The sequence below is a fragment of the Gavia stellata genome, chromosome 7 (genome assembly GCF_030936135.1).
Source record: "Gavia stellata isolate bGavSte3 chromosome 7, bGavSte3.hap2, whole genome shotgun sequence".
NCBI classification, from domain to species: Eukaryota; Metazoa; Chordata; class Aves; order Gaviiformes; family Gaviidae; genus Gavia; species Gavia stellata.
In genome coordinates this window covers 14,868,168-14,887,738 of record NC_082600.1, presented here as the reverse complement: position 1 = coordinate 14,887,738, position 19,571 = coordinate 14,868,168, and the positions used below count along the sequence as shown (strand labels likewise).

Here is a 19,571-nt window from a genome sequence, read left to right as displayed (position 1 = left end):
ATTGCATTCTTTACCATGTTCAATATCTCCAACAGGTGAAGCTGTGATGTTATGATAAACAGCTTATTGGAAACAGATATGTCATAAAATACAAAATACTCTGACACCTCATAACTAGATCTCTAGCAATAAGTATACTTGTTATAATAAGAACTTGATACTTTACCAGTTGTTTGGAGATACTCTACCAGTTGTTTGGAGATACTCTACAGTGTCAACAGCCTCGCACGCGAGCATCGCTGACACAGGCAGCTTGTCCCCAGGACACTAAATCTGTCATTTTCTACAGCTCTTGTACCCCAGATCAGAGGCTCCCAGGTTCACCCTGTTGCTACAACAGTCAGCTGGCCTTCTCACACCCATCTGACTGAGGCACGAGATTGCAATCCGTTGCAATCCACAGGCATATGGACTGCATGTGGAAAGGATTTTGAGAAGGAAACTGTTATTTCCTGCATCTATCATAAATTCCAAATGGTATATTCAGGCATAACTGTTTGAAAACAGACAGTACATTGATGAAGTGGAAGCAATTTCTCTGGGAAATTTCACCTAAAAAGTTTGATTTGTCTTAGTGCTTCCAACTCTTTGATGTTTATCATGAGCCTCATAAGATTTGGTTTAATTTTTTTTTCTAAAGCCGGGTTTCTTGGGTCATGAGATTTTGGGGGTTGTCAAGATGTCTATGCACCGTCTGTTTTCACCCAGTCAGCAACATATGGGGAGTCTTATGTCACTGGAGAGTGAAGATTTTTTTCAAAGATATTTTGGTCAGGTATTTAAACATCTAAGGCATAGGGAGAAGCATCATGTGGGAAAGTGCGAGAGAACATGCAGTGTCTGGAAAAGATATGGCAGGCTGAGGCACACAGTGCTTACATGTGTAGGCTGGAGAATAATATTTCTCTAACAAAAACTGTCTTTTTAAACACCAACCACATTTTTGCATGTTTTCATTTTGAGTCATTTAATGAAAAAATTGCAAAACTCCAGGGAAAGCATTCAATCTGCTCACAGTTTTTCACAGGAGGAGTGTTTGCTTTCTCAGTAAACTCCTCTCCTACAATTATTTGGTTTCTTCGGATCTTTGTGGAGCCTCCCCACACAAAAAGCATCTGAAGAGTCTTTTTGCTGTCCTTTACTACTCTCTGCCTACTCTGATGTCCTATAAAGCAGGGGGAGTAAGAAGACAGCTCTTCACGCTTCTTCCACTACGCTGGAAGGAGACTACTACTGAACAGTGACCGGATGACACATTTTTGTTGAGGCATGATGAGTCTCCCCTCCCTACTGTAGGAGCCTCACTGCTCAGATCAATCAAAACATAACCAGCACCGGCGAGGCTTCAGCACCATTTTGGGCACTGGGGATGCAGAAGGGCCATCAGACCGTGAGTGTGAGCATCGTCCTGCTTCATGCTGCCATTGGGACCTCAACAGGACAGAGCCAGTTCCCAGAGCAGCACATGTGCTCCTGTGCCACGGCCCTCGGTCCCAAGGTGAGGTGTCCTTGTAGGGGAGAGAAGGCAGAGGAGCACCCCAAGGTGCATGAGAAAACTCACTGCTCTGTGGTTATGAGACACAATGGTAGCCAGGAGCTGAACGTCTCTGTTTTGTCCAAGGGGGAGATACAGTATTAGAAAGTACTCAGTTTTCCTAAATTGGTTTTACTTTCTCCGGCAGAAATGTGCCTCAAAGTTGAGTGCATGGTTAGGATTTGTTTCCTAATGAATTTCAGCAGCTGGGTTATCCTAGATAATGGTGCCAAATCTTTAAAGATTTCCTTGTTCTGAGGCGATTGCTCAATTGACAATCTGCCTCGTTAATTAAGCTCCCTTCAGGGAGAGAGGAGAACTGGAGGCAATTGGACAATTTAATGAGTTGACACGAAGAGCAAGACAAAGCTGTAGCATGAGCCCATCCCCGCACAGCACTGAGCCCACCTAAACAGCTGTGTCTTTGCCACCCAGAGCATCTGCGTTCTCAGGAACAAACTTGAACGGAGTTGTTTTGTGTGAGAAGCCAGCACAGGGAGATGAAGTTTACTTTCCACGAGTCGATGCACTGCCCTGCCACAGGCCAGCCTGTTTACAAGTGGGATGCCTGGAGAATGCCGAGGAGCGAATGCAGCTGAGCAGGTGCCCTCTGGTACAGCTTCTCCAGGCTTGGTTTTGTTCCTCTGTGCCAAATCACTCATTACTTGTGATGAGTCCCAGACCTCTCCTTTCAGCAGTTGATAGCATCTGATGAGCCCACGGAGATCCTTATGTGCTCAGATTTCTGTGTGTTGATGAGGTATCAGAGATCTACAAGAGGTGTGTAAAATCAGTAGGAAGGCTAATTCTTCACTGAGCTCAGTCTATGGGGCTAGCCCCATATCAGGGATAGCCCTAGGTTTCTGCCTGGAGCTTAACTTTTGTTCAGAAAAAGGTTATTAGATCCTTGTTTCTGCTTCCATTATTTCCCAAAAGCCACTTAGCAGAACTGAGTTATCTTACTTGTCTAAATTCTCTGACTACTGATGATGCCTGGCTGCCTTCTCTGTATTTTCAAGGCCTTATGCTAAATTTAGACAAGGAGGAGATTTCTGCTCTGAACCTTCATTTTGTGGGTGACTGATTGACTGCTGTGGGCACAATGTGATCTAAAAATCCCATTTACTGCATGGCCAAGTGGGTTTGGTCTAGGAAGACTGATTTCTTCATGCTAGCTACTAGAGCTCCACATGCCCTTCATGTGAAGGGCACATGCCCTGTGCCCTGAAGGATGCTTCTGCAGGTTTCCAAAGACTTAGGACCACCCCCTTCTTTCTTACATATTATTTTAGGCAAATACTTCTTAAAAATTGTCTCTCATCAACTTCGCATGTGGTTCTCAAGTGATCCTAAATAAGTGGTGTCTCTGCTGCAGTGCAGTGCTACCCAGACACCCAGTCTGAGACCTCTCTGGCCTTTTCTTGGTTCCTCCAGTCCTCCCCATCTGCTGCTTCTTTCCTTGCTCTGCCCAGCAGCAAGTCCTGGGAAAATACCTTGATTTTATCCAGAGATGGAATAGGAAGCATCAAAATGCCAATGACAAGAATTTATGGGAGTAAAGTTATTGTATCTGAATACTCATGAAGTAGAAATGCAAAAGTAATTTTCAGCTTGGAGTGAAGATTAGGAGAATTTTCTTTGCGCTTAGTGGAGGGAAGCATCTTCTATTTTCACATCTTTAATAAAGGCGGGTTTCTCCAATTGTTATGCAATAAAGGTGGAACTCTACCAAGTATCCGATGACGACCCAAACCACAAGAGTGAAATATGAGCCACTTGCTCATGTCACTGAAATCTCAGAAGGGAATTACAGCCTTTAGCAGGGTTCATTTGAGGTATACTGCTTAAGGTAATAGGGCTGAGGTATACTACTTAGGGTAATAGGGCTGGACAATCTCATTAAGATTTATTTCCACCCCATTTAAACATGGGTTCAAAAGTACAGCTGGAGCTGTACTGGCTTTATCTTTGGCTTACGGAAGAGATTGGAAAAAGAAGTAAACAGAAAACACAATTAATCACTCAATCTGCTGGGCCAGGAGGCTGCAGTATATAGCGAACGCAAACTTGTGCCCAGCCGGTTTGGAGGCTGAGGAAATCAGAAGAAACTTTTGTCCTTATTACATTGCATAAGCTTTTTTTTTTTTTTTGTCTCACACTGAATTTAAGAGGTATTGCATCATTCTGGGAGGGAGGGGGTAGCACAAAACAATTGCCTCTGCTCTTCCCTAGTGGTAGTTCATCATGCTCGCTGGACTTGTTCCAGACCCGACTTTGTCCATACTAACTTGGGAAATGCACAGTTTAGGAAAAATACATTTTCAAACATTACGGCTTGTGTTGCAGATTCCCTAAGTAGTCTGAGATGTTTACAAAGCTTCCAACACACTGGGCTTGTCCTCCCCTGGATAATGATATGTGGCGACAGTAATCCTCCTATCATGCTCTAAGTGCTTGTTCTTGCTTCTGTTGAAGTCATCCAGATTGTGGGTTATTTGGAAGCATTTCTTTTCTCTACTTCTTCAGTATAAAAGAAGCAGAGGATCTTTCCACCTGGGAGAGGAGAATTTGCTACACAGCAAATGCAGAAGCCCACTAAATTTGCTGCAGTGTCTTTCTGGTAAGTGGGAATAGATACACTCGGATGCTTCAGATGCTGGAGAGAGGCTGCACCTACCAGAAGAGACTCACGGTGACCGTGGCCTGAAGCCCAGGGGCTTTTGGGATCAGACACCCTGTAATCCACAGGCCAAGCTCAGGTTGCCAACATGGTCCAACTCCTCTTACAGCAGGCAGCAGCGGGGCCATCCTAGGGCTCACCCTCGTGGGAGGGTGGACCGCAGGGCTGCAGGGCCAGCATCCCGGGGAGCTTCAGCAGGCAGATGATGCGAACAGCAGAGGACAGGACCTCAAGCATGTCCTTGGCATTGCTTCCACACAGCAGCATACCCGAGCCCATCAGCCTGTGAACAGATTTTCTTGTTTGGGCAAGACCCGTTGCACTCTCACCCTTCTCAGATTTGGACGATCCTTTGTGCTTTACCAGAACCCAGGGTAAATGAGTACATCCAGAGGCCCCTGGAGATCCCAAAGCAGGCAGATGCAGTAGGCCCCCTCCCACACTTTCTGTGAGAAGCTCATCTGGGAAGTAGATCCAGCATCACTATTCCCTAAGTATGATTTCCTTGGCACTTGTTTGATGCATGAAAATGCCCAATCAACACTGCCATGTAGGACAGGACTAAGATCTGCATGTTTGGAAGAAAACTAAGGGATTGAATAGAAAGAAAAATGGAGTCGGCAGTTCTAAGGACCCATCACCATAGTATCAAACCACTATTTACAAAACTTCTTTGTGAAGAAGTTTCCACAGGCTCTTTCCTTCAGTTTTAGTTAAACTCAACATAGTCACTGCTCTGGATTTAAACTCTGCTTTGAAAGGCCTGTAATCTAAACATGGAAACATTTAAGTCATGCGCTAAAACAGGAAAATGAAGCTGCACGGTGTGATCCAGTGCTGTGGGAGGACCCCTGGGCCGGTCCTGGTTGGGGCTGCAGTGGCCCCACTGCATAGAGCAGCATCCGGGGAAAACCCTCATGCAAGTCCCAGAGCTGCTGTCGTTGGGGGGGAAACCTTGTGCAAGCCCCAGAGCTGCTGTCTGGGGGTGGGGAAACCCTTCTGCAAGCCCCAGAGCTGCCGTCCCGGGAGCCCGAGGCTGGGCCAAAGCTAACACGAGCTGCCCGGGCAGCCTGGCAAGCCAGGGCGTAACGCAGCCCCACTGCATCTCTGCAGCTGCGCTTCCAGCGCTGCCCAGGGCATCCGTGCACTGTCCTCCCTCATATGATGTAGGTGTGCTCTGGCCTGAAAGCCGCACAATAAAGCCCCATCTGTTTTCGGTGGCTGAGTTGTGTGAAATACAGATCAGACACTGGCAAAAAAGGGGAAAAATTAATTGAGTATTCAAACTTCATGCTGTTTTAATCTGGAATTATTAAGGACATTTATATTTTTAAACACAATGTTTAACCTGACAGCATCCCATTAAAATGCTTTATATAAGCTCATTAGAAGCTTGTGTGCAGTATCATATTTACTGCAATTAGCAAATATTAGTGGCTCAGCTGAACTGCAAGATATTTTTTCTGTCCTACTCCTCTTTTATTCCTCCATCTCCTGCCTGTCATAACCTAAGCATAGCCTAGATTAGATCCTTTCACACATCAGCCTTTCTGTCTGACAAGTCCTAAAGAAGGAGAAATAAAAAAGGGAAAAGGAATAGAAAATTAGCCATTAGGAGCTTCTGAGAAATCAAAAGAGCCTCTTAGGTTAAGTCTCTCACCAGTGTCAAGGCTAGCAGCAGTGCCAGTGGCATTAGTGGCACTAAGTCACTTAATTCCAATATGATTCAGAATCATTTATAGCTATCGGCTTATTCAGAGTAAATCCTTTTCCTCCCAGGTCTTTTGTTTGCCATCTCTTGACAAGCTATGATGCATATAAATGAACTTGTAAGACACGTGAAGGAGGGATATATTTTCATTTGTGCTGAAGTTTCATGCATGCAAATGCTACTGTAGAAATAGTAGTAATGAATAGTATTAACAGTTAATGAATCCAATCCTTATTTTGGTTTTGTTTCGGGTTTTTTGAGCCCTTACTCAGATATAAAATATATGAAAGAAAAAGAGGTTTTCCTGAATAAGGACAGAGGCCCATTTTTAGAGATGCTTAGACCTTGCTCCAGTCACTAGCAAAGGGTGGCCCAGCTGGCCCATGTCCCAACCTGGATCTCATGGGTTGGCTGGAATTTAGCCTCTGAGGTCTTTCATGATTTGTGAGTGAACCACAGGCTGTTAAGCCACTTCAAGCCCACAAAGAATCGGGCTCCCAGGAAGGAGCGAAGGTTTGGGTACCCGAGTCTCAAATCCTACCATGAGCACTGGAGCTCCAATATAAGTGCCAGCTCAGACCTTTCAGCCCAACTTGCCACTTCTGTGTGTACCCACAAATGCCCGAGTCCTGACATTGCTGAGCAGATAAGCACTGGTGCTTATCCTACAGCTTCTTGAGAGGATTCAAATCCTCTAGCAGAGGGCATCCTAACTAGCTGGGCTGGGATGTTGTGACCAGACGCTGTGGAGAAGCATTTAGGAAGCGATGTAGAAATCAGTACTAGACCCTCCACAGCAGACCCAGACCTTTTCCCTAGCAGTGCTGTGTGGCTGCGCAGGGGAAGAGCTGCTGGTCCTCTGCCAAGCTCCAGCCCTACTTGGCTTGTCGGCGGTGCTAGATGTTAATGTTCCTTCTGCCCTGTGTGCTAGCCTGCACTGCCTGTGTTTCATGATAGCTGCAAAAAAGTCTGTCTTTTATGAGGCTGTTAGAGTTTTTTTCTTTTTCTGGAAAGGGATGAAATAAAGGTGCCCATGAAGCTCACTTATTCGCTTAAAAATTATATAAAAATGTATCCAACCATTATCTTCTTTACTTGTAAAGGACTTACTGCAAAACTGCCAGACATGTGGAGCACCAATGAGAAAAATGATTTTTCTTTTACTCTAAACATCAAAACTGTCACATGAGGTTCAGAGATCAGAGTTTAGAGAGTTCATTTTGGGGACTTGGGCAATGACGGTCCATGTTTAAAGGAGATCCATTCTGCAGCTAATAATAATCTAGAATTAAGGACCCAATTCACAGACATTTTCTAGTTCTGTTATTTTCTGTTGAAGCTGCTTGGGTCTCTGTTTGTTTTCCCAGCTGATGCCCTTTCCTCCTAATGCCCTCCAGCAGGGCACCCTACTACTTAGCCACTTGGAAATCAAGCCCAGCGTGTCTCTTGCAGGAGATGTACTCCAAGTGCTCACCACTGAATAAGCACGAACCGCCAAAGGTCATTGAATAGTGCTATGTGTCATTGCTACAAGCAGAAATTGCCAGTTGCAAAATGCATGGAGGTAGTTTTCAGCCCTGTCTGGAAATATTCACCCTGAGTCTGTCTCGTTCCTCATTCAAATCTTTTCATTGATTTCAGGGAGCTTAGCTTGGACTTACTGTTAGGACTGAACTTAGGTTCCTAAAATCTCAAGAACTCATCTATTATTTTTCTTTTAAATTGTTTGATCCAAACACATCAACTGACAAGTGTATCTTTGTCCTGTTGTGTCTTGCACAAATGTAATCTTTACGGCATGTACTGATTGAACTGAAAAACGGCATTGATACCCACTTCTACCGCCTTTCCAGGAATGGATTTAGGACACGGTCTAGAGATTAATGCCTTGGCTGATAGTGAGGAGCATTAAGAACAGGACCAAGATAGGGTCAGATTACATAAAAGGAGAAACACTAGCTGCAAAATCCACTACTACGTGGAAGAGAGCAGAATATCTTATCTCATGGATGAATCTGCCAGCATTTCAAAGCTGGTCCATCGGAGATGAAGCCAGCTACAGCACTACAAACTACAGTCTCTATTCCAGTTACCTTAGCTGTGATCTTGCACTAGTTGGTTCACATAAAATTTGAAAAGGAGGATAAACATTGTCTATAACCCCCATTGCCAAAGAAAATGTAAGTGGTATTATTTTCAGCTGCTTACTCATTCAGAGGGAGCCACAGCACATGAGTCTTGCTGTGCTTTTTGGCTGCTGGCAGCCAGCAGCTTTCCTCTTTGAGCGTGGAACTGTGCATGTCCAGCTCTTGAGGGAAAACAGGGATAAAAGACAAGTTCACCGATGTTGCCTTTCTAACATGATGTGTGTAGTCTAAGCATGTGCAGTATGGATCATGAATGTGGAGTTGGAAGAGAAGGTGTTTGGAGAATCTTTTACAAATGGGAAGACAAATATGCTGGTATCACTCGTGCTCCAGTAAGGACACGTAGTATTATGTGCAGACTGCCTAAAGAAATCACAATCTTCGTCAGTGGTAACGACGTTTCCTGACAAAGACAGATTGTGTCTACAGAGAAAAATCAGAGAGCTGACTGCCAAATAATATCAGTGAATGTATCAAGAAAATACTATTTCGTTACCAAAAAAAATAATGCCATTAAAATCTGGTTACGTGGCTTGTCTAAACTGAGGAGACTAAATATTCAGCAACTAAGTATCACTACCCAAAGGATTTATTTATTATTCCCCAGCTATCCTACTGCAACTTAAATATCTCACAAAATGAGCCTTAGCAGCAAAAATTAAAACCAGCTATATTTTATTAGTTACCAGTGACTCCCTGCATCAAAAGAGAAAAGATGTCAAACATGAGATCCCATTAGAAGAAAAAAAGAAAGAAAGAAAAAAAGAAGGAAAGAGACATTAATCACAGCATCCCAGACTCGTTCCCTCTGGAGCTGGCATTCATGGGCACACCGAGTAGTGAGTGATGGTTTCAATCCCAGGACAGGCCTGGCTCAGCCACATGCAGCTGGAGAGATGTTCTGGAGGAAAAGCAGGTTTTGGCTCCTCTGTGTATGGGACTCAGCTCAGTAACATCAATATACGCTCATTGCCCTGCTCTCTCAGCTGAACCACCTCTGATTTACCTTCCCTTTGCATTGGAGCAGACATAAAGAAGCCTATAGTCCAACTGAAGAAGCATCTTGTTCCCTCATTCTTCCTAGGGGTTGTTAGTGATGAGTAGGGCTTGTTTACAAAAAACATAGGATAGTTCCAGAAATATGGTGATATTGCAATAGGTAATAAAAAATCCAACACTTCCAAACAGAGCCTGTTTCACGTTCAGAATGCCTATCAATAAGCTCAGTTATAAATTCATAAACAGTAACTTGCACTACAAGGATGTCACCAAAAGGCCCAATTTCATTTTCTCCCAATCCATGGCAATTTACAGGACTGTGATTTAAATCCTGGTCATCACCCTGAGTGTGTATGTTTGGGGGATGGAGAGTTAAATCACATGAAGCATTCTTACTCTCACAGAATTAGCTGTACCTCAAGAAGTCATTCAGAGCAATTATTTATTACTTGCATAAATCAGATCAATGCAAAGAGGTCTGCCACTGAAGTTTTACAGCATATTCCCGTTTCTGTTATTGTTCCAACATATCTAACCTGAGAAAGGGATGATTCCTTGGTTTGTTTGTTGTTTTTTTTTGTTTGGTTGGTGCTGGTTTTTTTGTAATGCTATATGCTCCCAGGGAAATAATAGACAGTGATTTATTTTTGAAATTCCTAGAGCGGGAGGAAGTAATGCTTGGGTTTTGCTGCCATGGAGGGAGATAAATAGACTGTCCTAATATATTTAGCTAAAGAAGATATAATCCATAGGAAAACAGACTGAGCAAGACTGGAGAGACATAGACAAGCTGGCACGGGAGATACTGAGCCAGAGAACAGACTGTTTAGATAGAGGCACTTACGGGTACTCCCCACCAGCAAATGACTCATTGGGGGCATAACTGGCTATTTTTAGCAGCAGTGCCTATGTTTCTTTTGCCTTTTACCTCAAGAAAACTGTGAAGCACTAAAAATCCATATGGAGCAATGCTGGGCTTCCTTGTATGGATGGACAGGACTCAGAGTGCCCTTGTCTTGGCTGTGCAGCAGGGCCCACAGACGTGTGTGTGTGTGTGTGTGTGTGATAGAATCATAGAATCATTTAGGTTGGAAAAGACATTTAAGATCATCAAGTACAACCATAAACCTAACACTGCTAAGTCCACCACTAAACCATGTCCCTAAGCGCCTCATCCACACATCTTTTAAATACCTCCAGGAATGGTGACTCATTGGAACGGGCTGCCCACTCCAATGCCTGACAACCCTTTCAGTGAAGAACTTTTTCCTAATATCCAATCTAAACCTCCCCTGGTGCAACTTAAGGCCATTTCCTCTTGTCCTGTCACTCGTCACTTGGTAGAAGAGACCAACACCCACCTCTCTGCAACCCCCTTTCAGGTAATTGTAGAGAGCGATAAGGTCTCCCCTCAGCCTCCTCTTCTCCAGACTGAACAACCCCAGTTCCCTCAGCCGCTCCTCATAAGACTTGTGCTCCAGACCCTTCACCAGCTTCGTCGCCCTTCTCTGGACACGCTCCAGCACCTCAATGTCCTTCTTGCAGTGAGGGGCCCAAAACTGAACACAGTATTCGAGGTGCGGCTTCACCAGCGCCGAGTACAGGGGCATGATCACCTCCCTGCTCCTGCTGGCCACACTATTTCTGATACAGGCCAGGATGCCGTTGGCCTTCTTGGCCACCTGGGCACACTGCTGGCTCATATTCAGCCAGCTGTCGACCAACACCCCCAGCTCCTTTTCCACCAGGCAGCTTTCCAGCCACTCGTCCCCAAGCCTGTAGCCTTGCATGGGGTTGTTGTGACCCAAGTGCAGGACTCGGCACTTGGCCTTGTTGAACCTCATATAACTGGCCCAACATACGTCCTCACGTGGTGGGGAGAAGGGAGGTGCTCAGGCGCCCTTTGTGCTGCCATTCCCCTGCTCCCATGCTTCCCCTGAGCGCCCCTGTGGGGATCAGGGAGATCGCGTCTTCTGATATCCTAATGGTTGCTGTGGGCAAAATCCTTTGACTTCATCTCTGGGGATCATGATTTAATCCAATAATTTAGCCCAATAATGGAAACCAGTGGGTAACACAATATTTGTTTTTATCAGTATATTCACCATTTGGAAGTAACGGGCTGCAAACCCCTTATGATTTGTGGCAGGGCACTCCATTAACGCATCTATAAAAAAGCAAAGATGTCTCCATTGACAGCACTTAACAATTTTCCCTATTACTTTGATGACTATTCACTTTGAATGGAAAGTGCTTTTCTGCACCATTGAAGCATAGCTAGTACATAACCTCCGAGCACTCAGAAATGCTGAGATGCTACAAGGAGCAATGCTTAAGAGAGTGCATCCGCTCTTTGGCACGCGCTGCCCAGCTTCAGACCCTGTGCAGCTCGCTGCTTGCAGTGCTGTTGTATCACACTCAAATCGGGACAAAATGTGCCCCGTGGCATCAAGAGCGGAACAGAGCTATTTCATCTGCCTGCCGGTTTTGCATGATTACTAAGTGGATTTTACATTCAATTCCTTGTATGAAATTGGTGGTAAAATCTAAGCAGGTCGAAGCTTGTTTCATAAGCTTTTATTGGATAGCAGAAACAGTGTGTACTCATCTGGCGGTGGGGGATATGGAGGCTGTAAGTTGAGCGGCTGATGTTCAAATCCAGCAGATCAGCATAAAGCCCTCAGGATATTATTCTTGCTGCAATTACAAGTAACAGCTCTCAGGATAAGAACGGGTAGAAGACTGCCATGTAGTGAATAGAAATGTTTCTCTTCAGTTGTTTGTGTGAATACTGCAGACAAGGATAAATAGTTGTTACTGTAAAGCTCTCAGTGACAAATTGATTCCCATCTGTGTCTCTAGCAGTCCTCTAGCTTTTCCTTATGGGAGGCAGTGGTGGGTCATCAGTGTGGTCATTTTAAGCTTGGTAAAAAAAAAGATCCTGATTTAAGAGTCTCCTTGTGTGACCTTTGCTTATATTTGTAAGTGTTTCTCACACCAACAGCCCTAGCGATACTGATGCTAATAGGTAGATGGTAGAGATGATTTCCATGTGACTGTTAGAGACTGGAGACAAGGAACAAAAGCTCCTTTCTGAGAGCTGCCCATCCATCTTGAATGCTCTGACTCAGTTCACCTCATGTGGGACTGACTGCTTAGAAAAACCAACACTGCCATCTTTTTACCGCGTTTACAGGACCACAGCCTTAGGATACACAAAGCATTACTCACTTCAGCCGATTCCATTAATGCTGAAGACACAGGCTTGTACTTACTCTGTACGAGCTGTAGAAAAGGCTTCTGTGTGAGAGGATTATGGCTACAGTTCAGATGCTCAACATTTCCTAGTAGAAATATTTCACAATGAAGCAATAGCATCATTAAGAGCTTGCAATGCATTTGCATCTGCTTTATTTCTTCTGTTAGTGTCCTTAATTTTTTTTTGTGTAAGGCTATGAAGAAACTCAAAACCAATTGCTGCTGTTCTTGATTTTTACGAAACTAGTTACTTAGGAAATAGAGAAAAAAATCTCAGGCTCAGCTGTACAATATAAACTATCAATGCAAAATGGCAATGCAATACCATGTCAATGCAAGTTGAAAGCTGAGCAGATTTCTGGTCACCAGCATGTGCCTATCTGAGCTTGCTTGTATGCAAACACAAATTCAATCTGGCATAAATTATATGAACTACGTTATCTTGCATCAAAATATTTTCCCAGTTCTGTGTGTTTCCAAATATATCTAATTTATGCATTTCTGAGTATATAATATGTGTTGCTCACAGCTGAAACAGATGTATCAGCTCTTCTCCTGTTTATATCAGAGATGCTGTTGGATATTTCAATGGATAGAAAAAGTACTTCTCCAGGTGGTGTCAGGTTTAAAAAACAAGTGCTTTCACAAGTCCACACAAGGCATCCAGCGTAAGTCCTTCAAACTACAAATTCTTTTATTGCAGGAGGTATACTCTCCCTTTCTAGTGACCTTGCCATCCTAAGCGGGTTCTTATGACATCACCTTAATGCTTGTGGCTTAAAAACAGCTTAATTAATTTAGCGTCTATGCATTGCTGTCTGCTGCCATTGTAACCTTCACATAAATAAAAAGAAGATAAGGCACCCAGCTGCCTCTCATGCAGAGCCCTTTGAGTCCGAGACATAACCCACCAGCTGCTCCGGGGGCATCGCTGAGGAACATGAAGTCCATCCCCGAGGAACCAGCCCAGGCAGACCACAGCGGAGCGCCAGAGTTCTGTGCAGGTCACTTGTTTCTTCCATTACTTAATTCCACATTGCCATTGACATGAGGATTACCTTGTATTTTATAACAGCTGGGATTTTAACTCCATCTGTAAAGTAATTAATTTTCCGTAAGTGTGATGGTGGCTTGGTGTTAAGTAGTATGTAGACAGGTTTACTGCAATGATGTTTTCTGTGGTCTGGGTATGATACTGTGAAATAGAGTCTATTTCTGTATTGTCTGATTTTAAATACCATACCTGCAGCAAGAAAAATTATCCTGATTCAATGTTGAGCTCTGACAAGCTCATAGCTTTGTTTCTTTTTAAGTATTACCTGTTTACAGTGAGTGTTTTAGTGTGAGTTTAGAACAGAAAGTAGCTTTCCTTTTCCCTCAGTACTGTCTGGAAAGTAGACAGGTGGCAGTAAAAAAAGGACTATAAATCTGAAGCAAGCTATAATGCCATTAACGGTTTAAGTTACTTTAATAAGAAAGGATTTGTTGCTTACTAGTTTGAGATTATACATAACTGTACTTTCAGTCAGTAAGGAAAAAAACAAGATAAGCAATCAAAATACCTGATTTTAAATGTATTTCATTTTCCTAAGTAGTAAACTTGCAGATCTTTTTATGTTACTCATTAGCTAACAAAAGAAATCCCCATCCTCAAATCTAGTCAAGAAAATCTGGGCTTGGAGTTCATGCAGAGATTAATCCACATAGATTAAATAGCTGTATTGTCTTTCTCCCTGCATTGAACAGCTTGGCAGCATACCCCAAAACCAAAACCAGATTTAAAAGAGAAGAATGTGTTGCATTCCTCCGCAGCCCCAGAAATACCAGCTCTCCTGTACCAGGACTGCTGTTTGCACATGGCAGTGACTTTGTGGACTTCAGGTATAATCCCAGGAGGTGCTGTTCGCAATTGCTGTACACTGCCAATGCCCTCAGCACTCCTTCGCTTCACAGCGCTTGATACCGCAAAGCTGCCCAAGTCTGGCAATTGGCATCACAGCAGCAAATGGTATTATCTGAATAATGCATGTATCAAACCTGGGCTCTGCACAGTGAGAACAGGTTCAAAAACCCCTTCTGACAGCCCCATCGCTGTATTATATAGCATGTGACTCATTAACTGTAAGCAGCTGAGACAGCCCAAGTAGAAAGATGCTTTTGGAGCTGACTGCTTTGTTCAGGGAGAGCATTACAAAAATGTTACACTTGCTCTTGTGGAATAGGCTCATGCACACTGAGGATGGAAGAGATCCGTTAAGGAGCCAAGGCACTTCATCCCAGCACAAGCCAAACATAGGGCTGTGTCAGACATCCAGGAGCTATTAGAAAAACAGAAGTACAGTGAGATCTCTGAAGATATCTGAAGCTATCCAGCTGGGAGGTCGAATGCCAGGGTTTGTGGAGGAGCAGATATTTTTCCTTTCTAACAAAAATCTTTGAGAAGATCCTAGGTCGTGCATTGCCTGCAGTCTACAACAGATGGTACAAGGAATCCACCCTCATGGGCTCTTCTTTGTTCAAAATAAACAGATAAGATAGCAAGATGTGGATAAATGATACTACTTTTCATCTTACTATTGGAGTTCACATTGCCCAGCATGTGCGGGAAGGGAATCCCCAGCATGCCGGGCACCTGGGGGAGGTGGGGACGGTGGCTTTTGGTGGGTACCATGAAGCTGTGCAGGGAACAGTCATGCTGGGTTGTTTCCTGCACGTGTTCTGGTATTGGCACTGAGCCATGCGTGTGCCCGGGCACTTCTCTGGCTTTTACTGCACACTGATCTTCTCCCCCCAGCTGTGTCATCCCCATGATGTTTTCCCATCTCCTTCAATCAGATTAACCAGCTGCTCATGCTCTCAGGACACTGACTCTGCGGGATGTACTTCAGGCCTTGGTCTGTCTCGCCTTCATGTTTACCCCCCGACAGCTGTGTGCTCGGAGCAGGGGGATTGTGTCTGGCTTGACTTGCTGGGGCACCCATATTCTGTTTTCTGTGAGATGGGCCCTTTTAGTCCCCTTGGACACGTTGCGCTGCACCTGTGTTCCTTCCAAAATGGGTTTTGAGGTGGTACCTTCCCTACGGAGATGGCAGGGGCAGACCTGTACCATGTGCTTCAGACTGGTATCATCTTCCAAAACATTTTAAGGGATGCTTGCTGGTAGAAATGAGTTTTTTATGTCCTTCAGGGTGACACTGGGCACTGTGGGATGGTAGCAAGTAATTGATTTGGTACCTCTGAAGAGGTCAACCTGCCACCACAGCTGAAGCTCCCGCTTCTTAGCAAGGACATGGTGAGGAGCTAATTTGCTGCTAATTTGATGTAAATATGAAGTAAAATGGGTATATGAAGATTTCATATACTTACATGGAGTCTGTTCTCTTACTCTGAGTGTAAGATGACATCTCTGCAGTGATGTAAGCCAACTTTTTCATTTGTATCCACAATCCATATATAGCACTAAATGTGTATGCAAGCCAGTGAATAAATGTTTCCATTATTGTGTTTGCAGTCTAGAAAAAAGAAGCCAGTAAACCTCTGAAGAGCATCAAATATATCCAAATTAGAATATAAAAGGCTTTTCCATAAATACATGCATTTTGGGATGCCTGTTACTCTGTTCTTAGAACCAGAGCTAATTGCTAACAAAATCATCAGTCACTGTACCAACCAGATGATCATCAAACAGCTAACACAGTGTTTACAGGACAAAGTCTGGGCTTTGTTGTGCTCCACAGCACCTAGAAGCAGTTGCCATCAATACTTTTCTTAGTGTTATTCTCCAAGATCTTTCAGCTTTACTGCAACTGGTCTTGTGAAGCAGTAATTACTATGAATATACATATATCTTCCCTCATAAATTATTTTTGGCACACGTGTTTTAAGTAGGGCAACAAAGATGTATGAACTAGACAGGCTATAATTGTTTGTGGGGAGTTATTTTTTATGAAGCAACTTGGATTTGAGTATCAGCTATGTTTACTGTGGTATTCACTACAACACTAAAGTATTGATTTTGTCCCCCTGAACACTAAATATGATTTTCAATGTAAGTTTATTTGCCTGAGGCTAATATCTGTGGTGCTCTGTTGGTTGCCATATTGTTTCTACAACATTAACTGCAGAAGATGAGATAAGGTACCTGTACCCAGCTCCTACTCCGGCCATGCCAGAGCTGAAAGCATGAACTGGTTTACATTTACTGTGCTTGTTTTGCATAGCTTTTGCACAGTTTAACATTTATTGTCTGGTTTTACATAGCCTTGCGCTTGCAGTACTGTACTGCAGGTACATTTGCACACTAGAAAGACTGGATAAACGGTGACATGGTCACTACCCATTTGTCCTAATCACTAATGATAAAGCTGGTCTATTTTTTAAGAGGAATACTAGTATTAAGGTAGCTAGCCTACTGAATTCCAACTGTCTATATTCAGAATTTTCTTTTTGCCTAGAAATTATAATGTTCAATATAATAGCTACTTATGAAAAAAGTACATTTGTATCATTTCTTCCTCTAATAATCACCAAATACAGTTGTCAGAAACAAACAGTGAGACAGAAACATTTTCATTTTACAGTCTGAAAGTCCTTCTGGAAACATAGGCTTGTGTTGGAGCATTTCTCAGAATATTTCTTCAGATCCACCTGTCAAAGGAAGATATTAAAATGGACGTTCTTTTATCTTTTTATATTTTATGAGCCTAATTTGACAGCTTTTTCTTAAGTGCATTTCCTGTTGTTTTCATTGCCCTTCTGAAGCATAGATGATCCCATGTAGGAACACTCCCTGGTAGATTTATTTACTACTTCTGGCTGATGAAATTTTCCATATCACAATTTCTAGGCTTATGAGCATCGGTATTTAGAAGAACCGACTCCTAAGTGTATTTATGCTGACATACTATCAGCACCAACCCAGAAACATTTCCACCCCACTCCATCTTCTATACTCAAGTCACCCTGCCAAAATTCAAGTTTCTTTCATATTCTGATTAGGTGCTTACTCCATGCCTCTTTTTAGCATCCTCTGTTCATAGATGGATGCGGCAGTGTGTCATTACATTCCTAAAAAGTGCTCAGTCGACTGGGGTGGGAAGGAAGCTGGAAAGCGGGCCCCGCAAAGCCTTGCTTCTCTACTGCAGTGCAAGGGAGCATCATGACGCCCTCCCTCCTGAATGAGGCCATACTATCAGCCTGAGCATGTCACCTCACTTGAGCTCCTACATTATATAAAATGAGGAAGGAGGTTTTAATTTCCCCAAGAACATCCTCATGAAAGGAGTTTTAAGCCATTTCACTGATTACGAAATCTCAGCCAATGAAACCCTTATTCAGGCAGAACTATTGATAGGAAGATCCCTATTACAGCTACAATATTTTTTCTCCTAATAACAATGAAAACCTCACTACATATTATTACATTTTGAATGAGATCTTCTATGCAGTAGGGTTTTAATGATCTCACTATTGCGAAGTTTTGCTTTCAAAATCCCAGTGGGACATTTTTACCGGGCCTATTAGGTAATGCACACAACTTTGGGGCACAAATTCACTATCTCCTGTTCAATGTCCTCATGCTAGACCTTGCCAATGACACAGATTTTTTTTTCCATAAATTCCATCAACCATGGTCTGGAAGCCATAGTTTTCATTGTTCTGTTCATCTCTGCTTTGTATGCATTTGTATAGCTGGTCATTACCCTTTAACAAAAAACTTCCCGTCTAATTTGGCTTCTCTTTAAAATTAAATTTCTGAGGCAAACAGAAGAAAGATAATTCTGTGCTGTGGGCCAGTTTTGACCCTTTCGTAAGCATCAGAAACATCTTCCGTATTTAAGATGGGAAATTTTGTATTGTCCCAAGCAATAAATAAGGAAATCTTTTTTTCCAAATCTCATAACATGTCAGTTACACACATTTTGCAATACTTTCTTCTTATAGATGTATTTCTAATGGGATAGTTCACATTTTGTCAGGCCAAAAGCAGAAGTTTTAAAATTTATTAATCTTTCAAGGGCTACTTTCCATAGGGCATTAACCACTCCATGTTTTCCAAAGATCTGAAGATTCCAGGGCCATAAGAAATACATTTGACTCCGAATCAGTTTCATGGAACCCTTGCCCTAAGAAAAGATGTAAACCTAATCAGTGACTGAAATCTGGGCTGACTCTCCAATCCTCAAATAAATGATTGCCATAGAGCATCTCAGTTGGGATGGGAGCCTGAGGGACATTAGGGCTGCTGTCACTATTTAAGGATCCTGCTGTGAATCCTCTGCCAAGGAACAGCCAATTCATCTGTTTTAGTGGATCCTTTGGCCATTCCTGTTCTATTGCCTTTTTTTCAGTATTGCTTAAGAAACAGTCCTGTAGTAACCAGAAGATTAATGACATCACCTAATTGGTTTTGCTATCCTTAGAGATGATGGGCCAAATTAATCCCTGTTAGAGCTCCATTAATCTTTATGGATTTACACCCAAGATTAATTCGTCCCCATGATACTAGTCGCTTGCTGTGTCGTCTGTGGAAAATCACTTAACTTTCCATGTTGGTTTTCCATCCCAGCTGGAAAATGGGGGCAGTAAGTCTGAGTTCAGTGAAAGCAAATGCTTCAAACACTCCTAGGATTGGTTAAAATGGAGACACATGTTAATAAAAGGCACATTTTATTTCTGAATGTTAGTTTCAGTTTGCACTTGTTTTCTTGCTTCTTAGTGAAGCTTGGATAGAAACGTTTCCCTGTGGGGGTATGGATGTGCCTGGTATTTATACCAAGTAAAGTCTTGGCACTGTAGAGCTTGTTGGGAATTTACGTGCTGATTATCCCACGCCCAGGGTGTCACACTTCAGGTTTTACAGAAGTCACACGCGCACACCCAGAGGCAGAATTTGGCCTTTCTTGTTTCTGCTTCGTTTAGGCCAATTTCTACAGCTGTTCCCCAGTGAGAATCTCACTGAAGATAGCAGAAATTTTGCTTAAGTAAGGATTACAGGATTAATCCCTCTATCTCCACTCATGTTTATTTTGACAGTCATTTAGATCGGAGATCTCCGGAGCTCCCTAGTTCAGGTTCTCTCCATTCTGCTCACAGATACGCATCTGAACGTGCCTCTCATGGATTAAAGTAGCAATGGCATTTACCAAGAGGCTTCTATATTTGCAGAAAAATGTTCTGGTAATGCCACCAATTAGATAAAACTGGGACTTCACGCAGATAATAGAAAAGAATCTGCTGATA

General features: G+C 43.1%; 1 protein-coding gene across 2 annotated transcripts in view; it reads left to right on the top strand.

Annotated features, from left to right (window-relative positions):
• EML1 (EMAP like 1) overlaps nucleotides 1-19,571 on the top strand; it is a 130,440-nt gene that overhangs the window by 11,506 nt on the left and 99,363 nt on the right. Inside the window, exon 1 of one of the 2 annotated variants that reach the window (XM_059819687.1) lies at nucleotides 13,207-13,333. The exons of the other annotated variant lie outside the window; for it this stretch is intronic. Within the exon in view, the coding sequence (XP_059675670.1) occupies nucleotides 13,207-13,333 (127 nt within the window). Of the gene's footprint in view, nucleotides 1-13,206; nucleotides 13,334-19,571 lie in introns of those variants that run through there. 2 annotated transcript variants of the gene reach the window in all.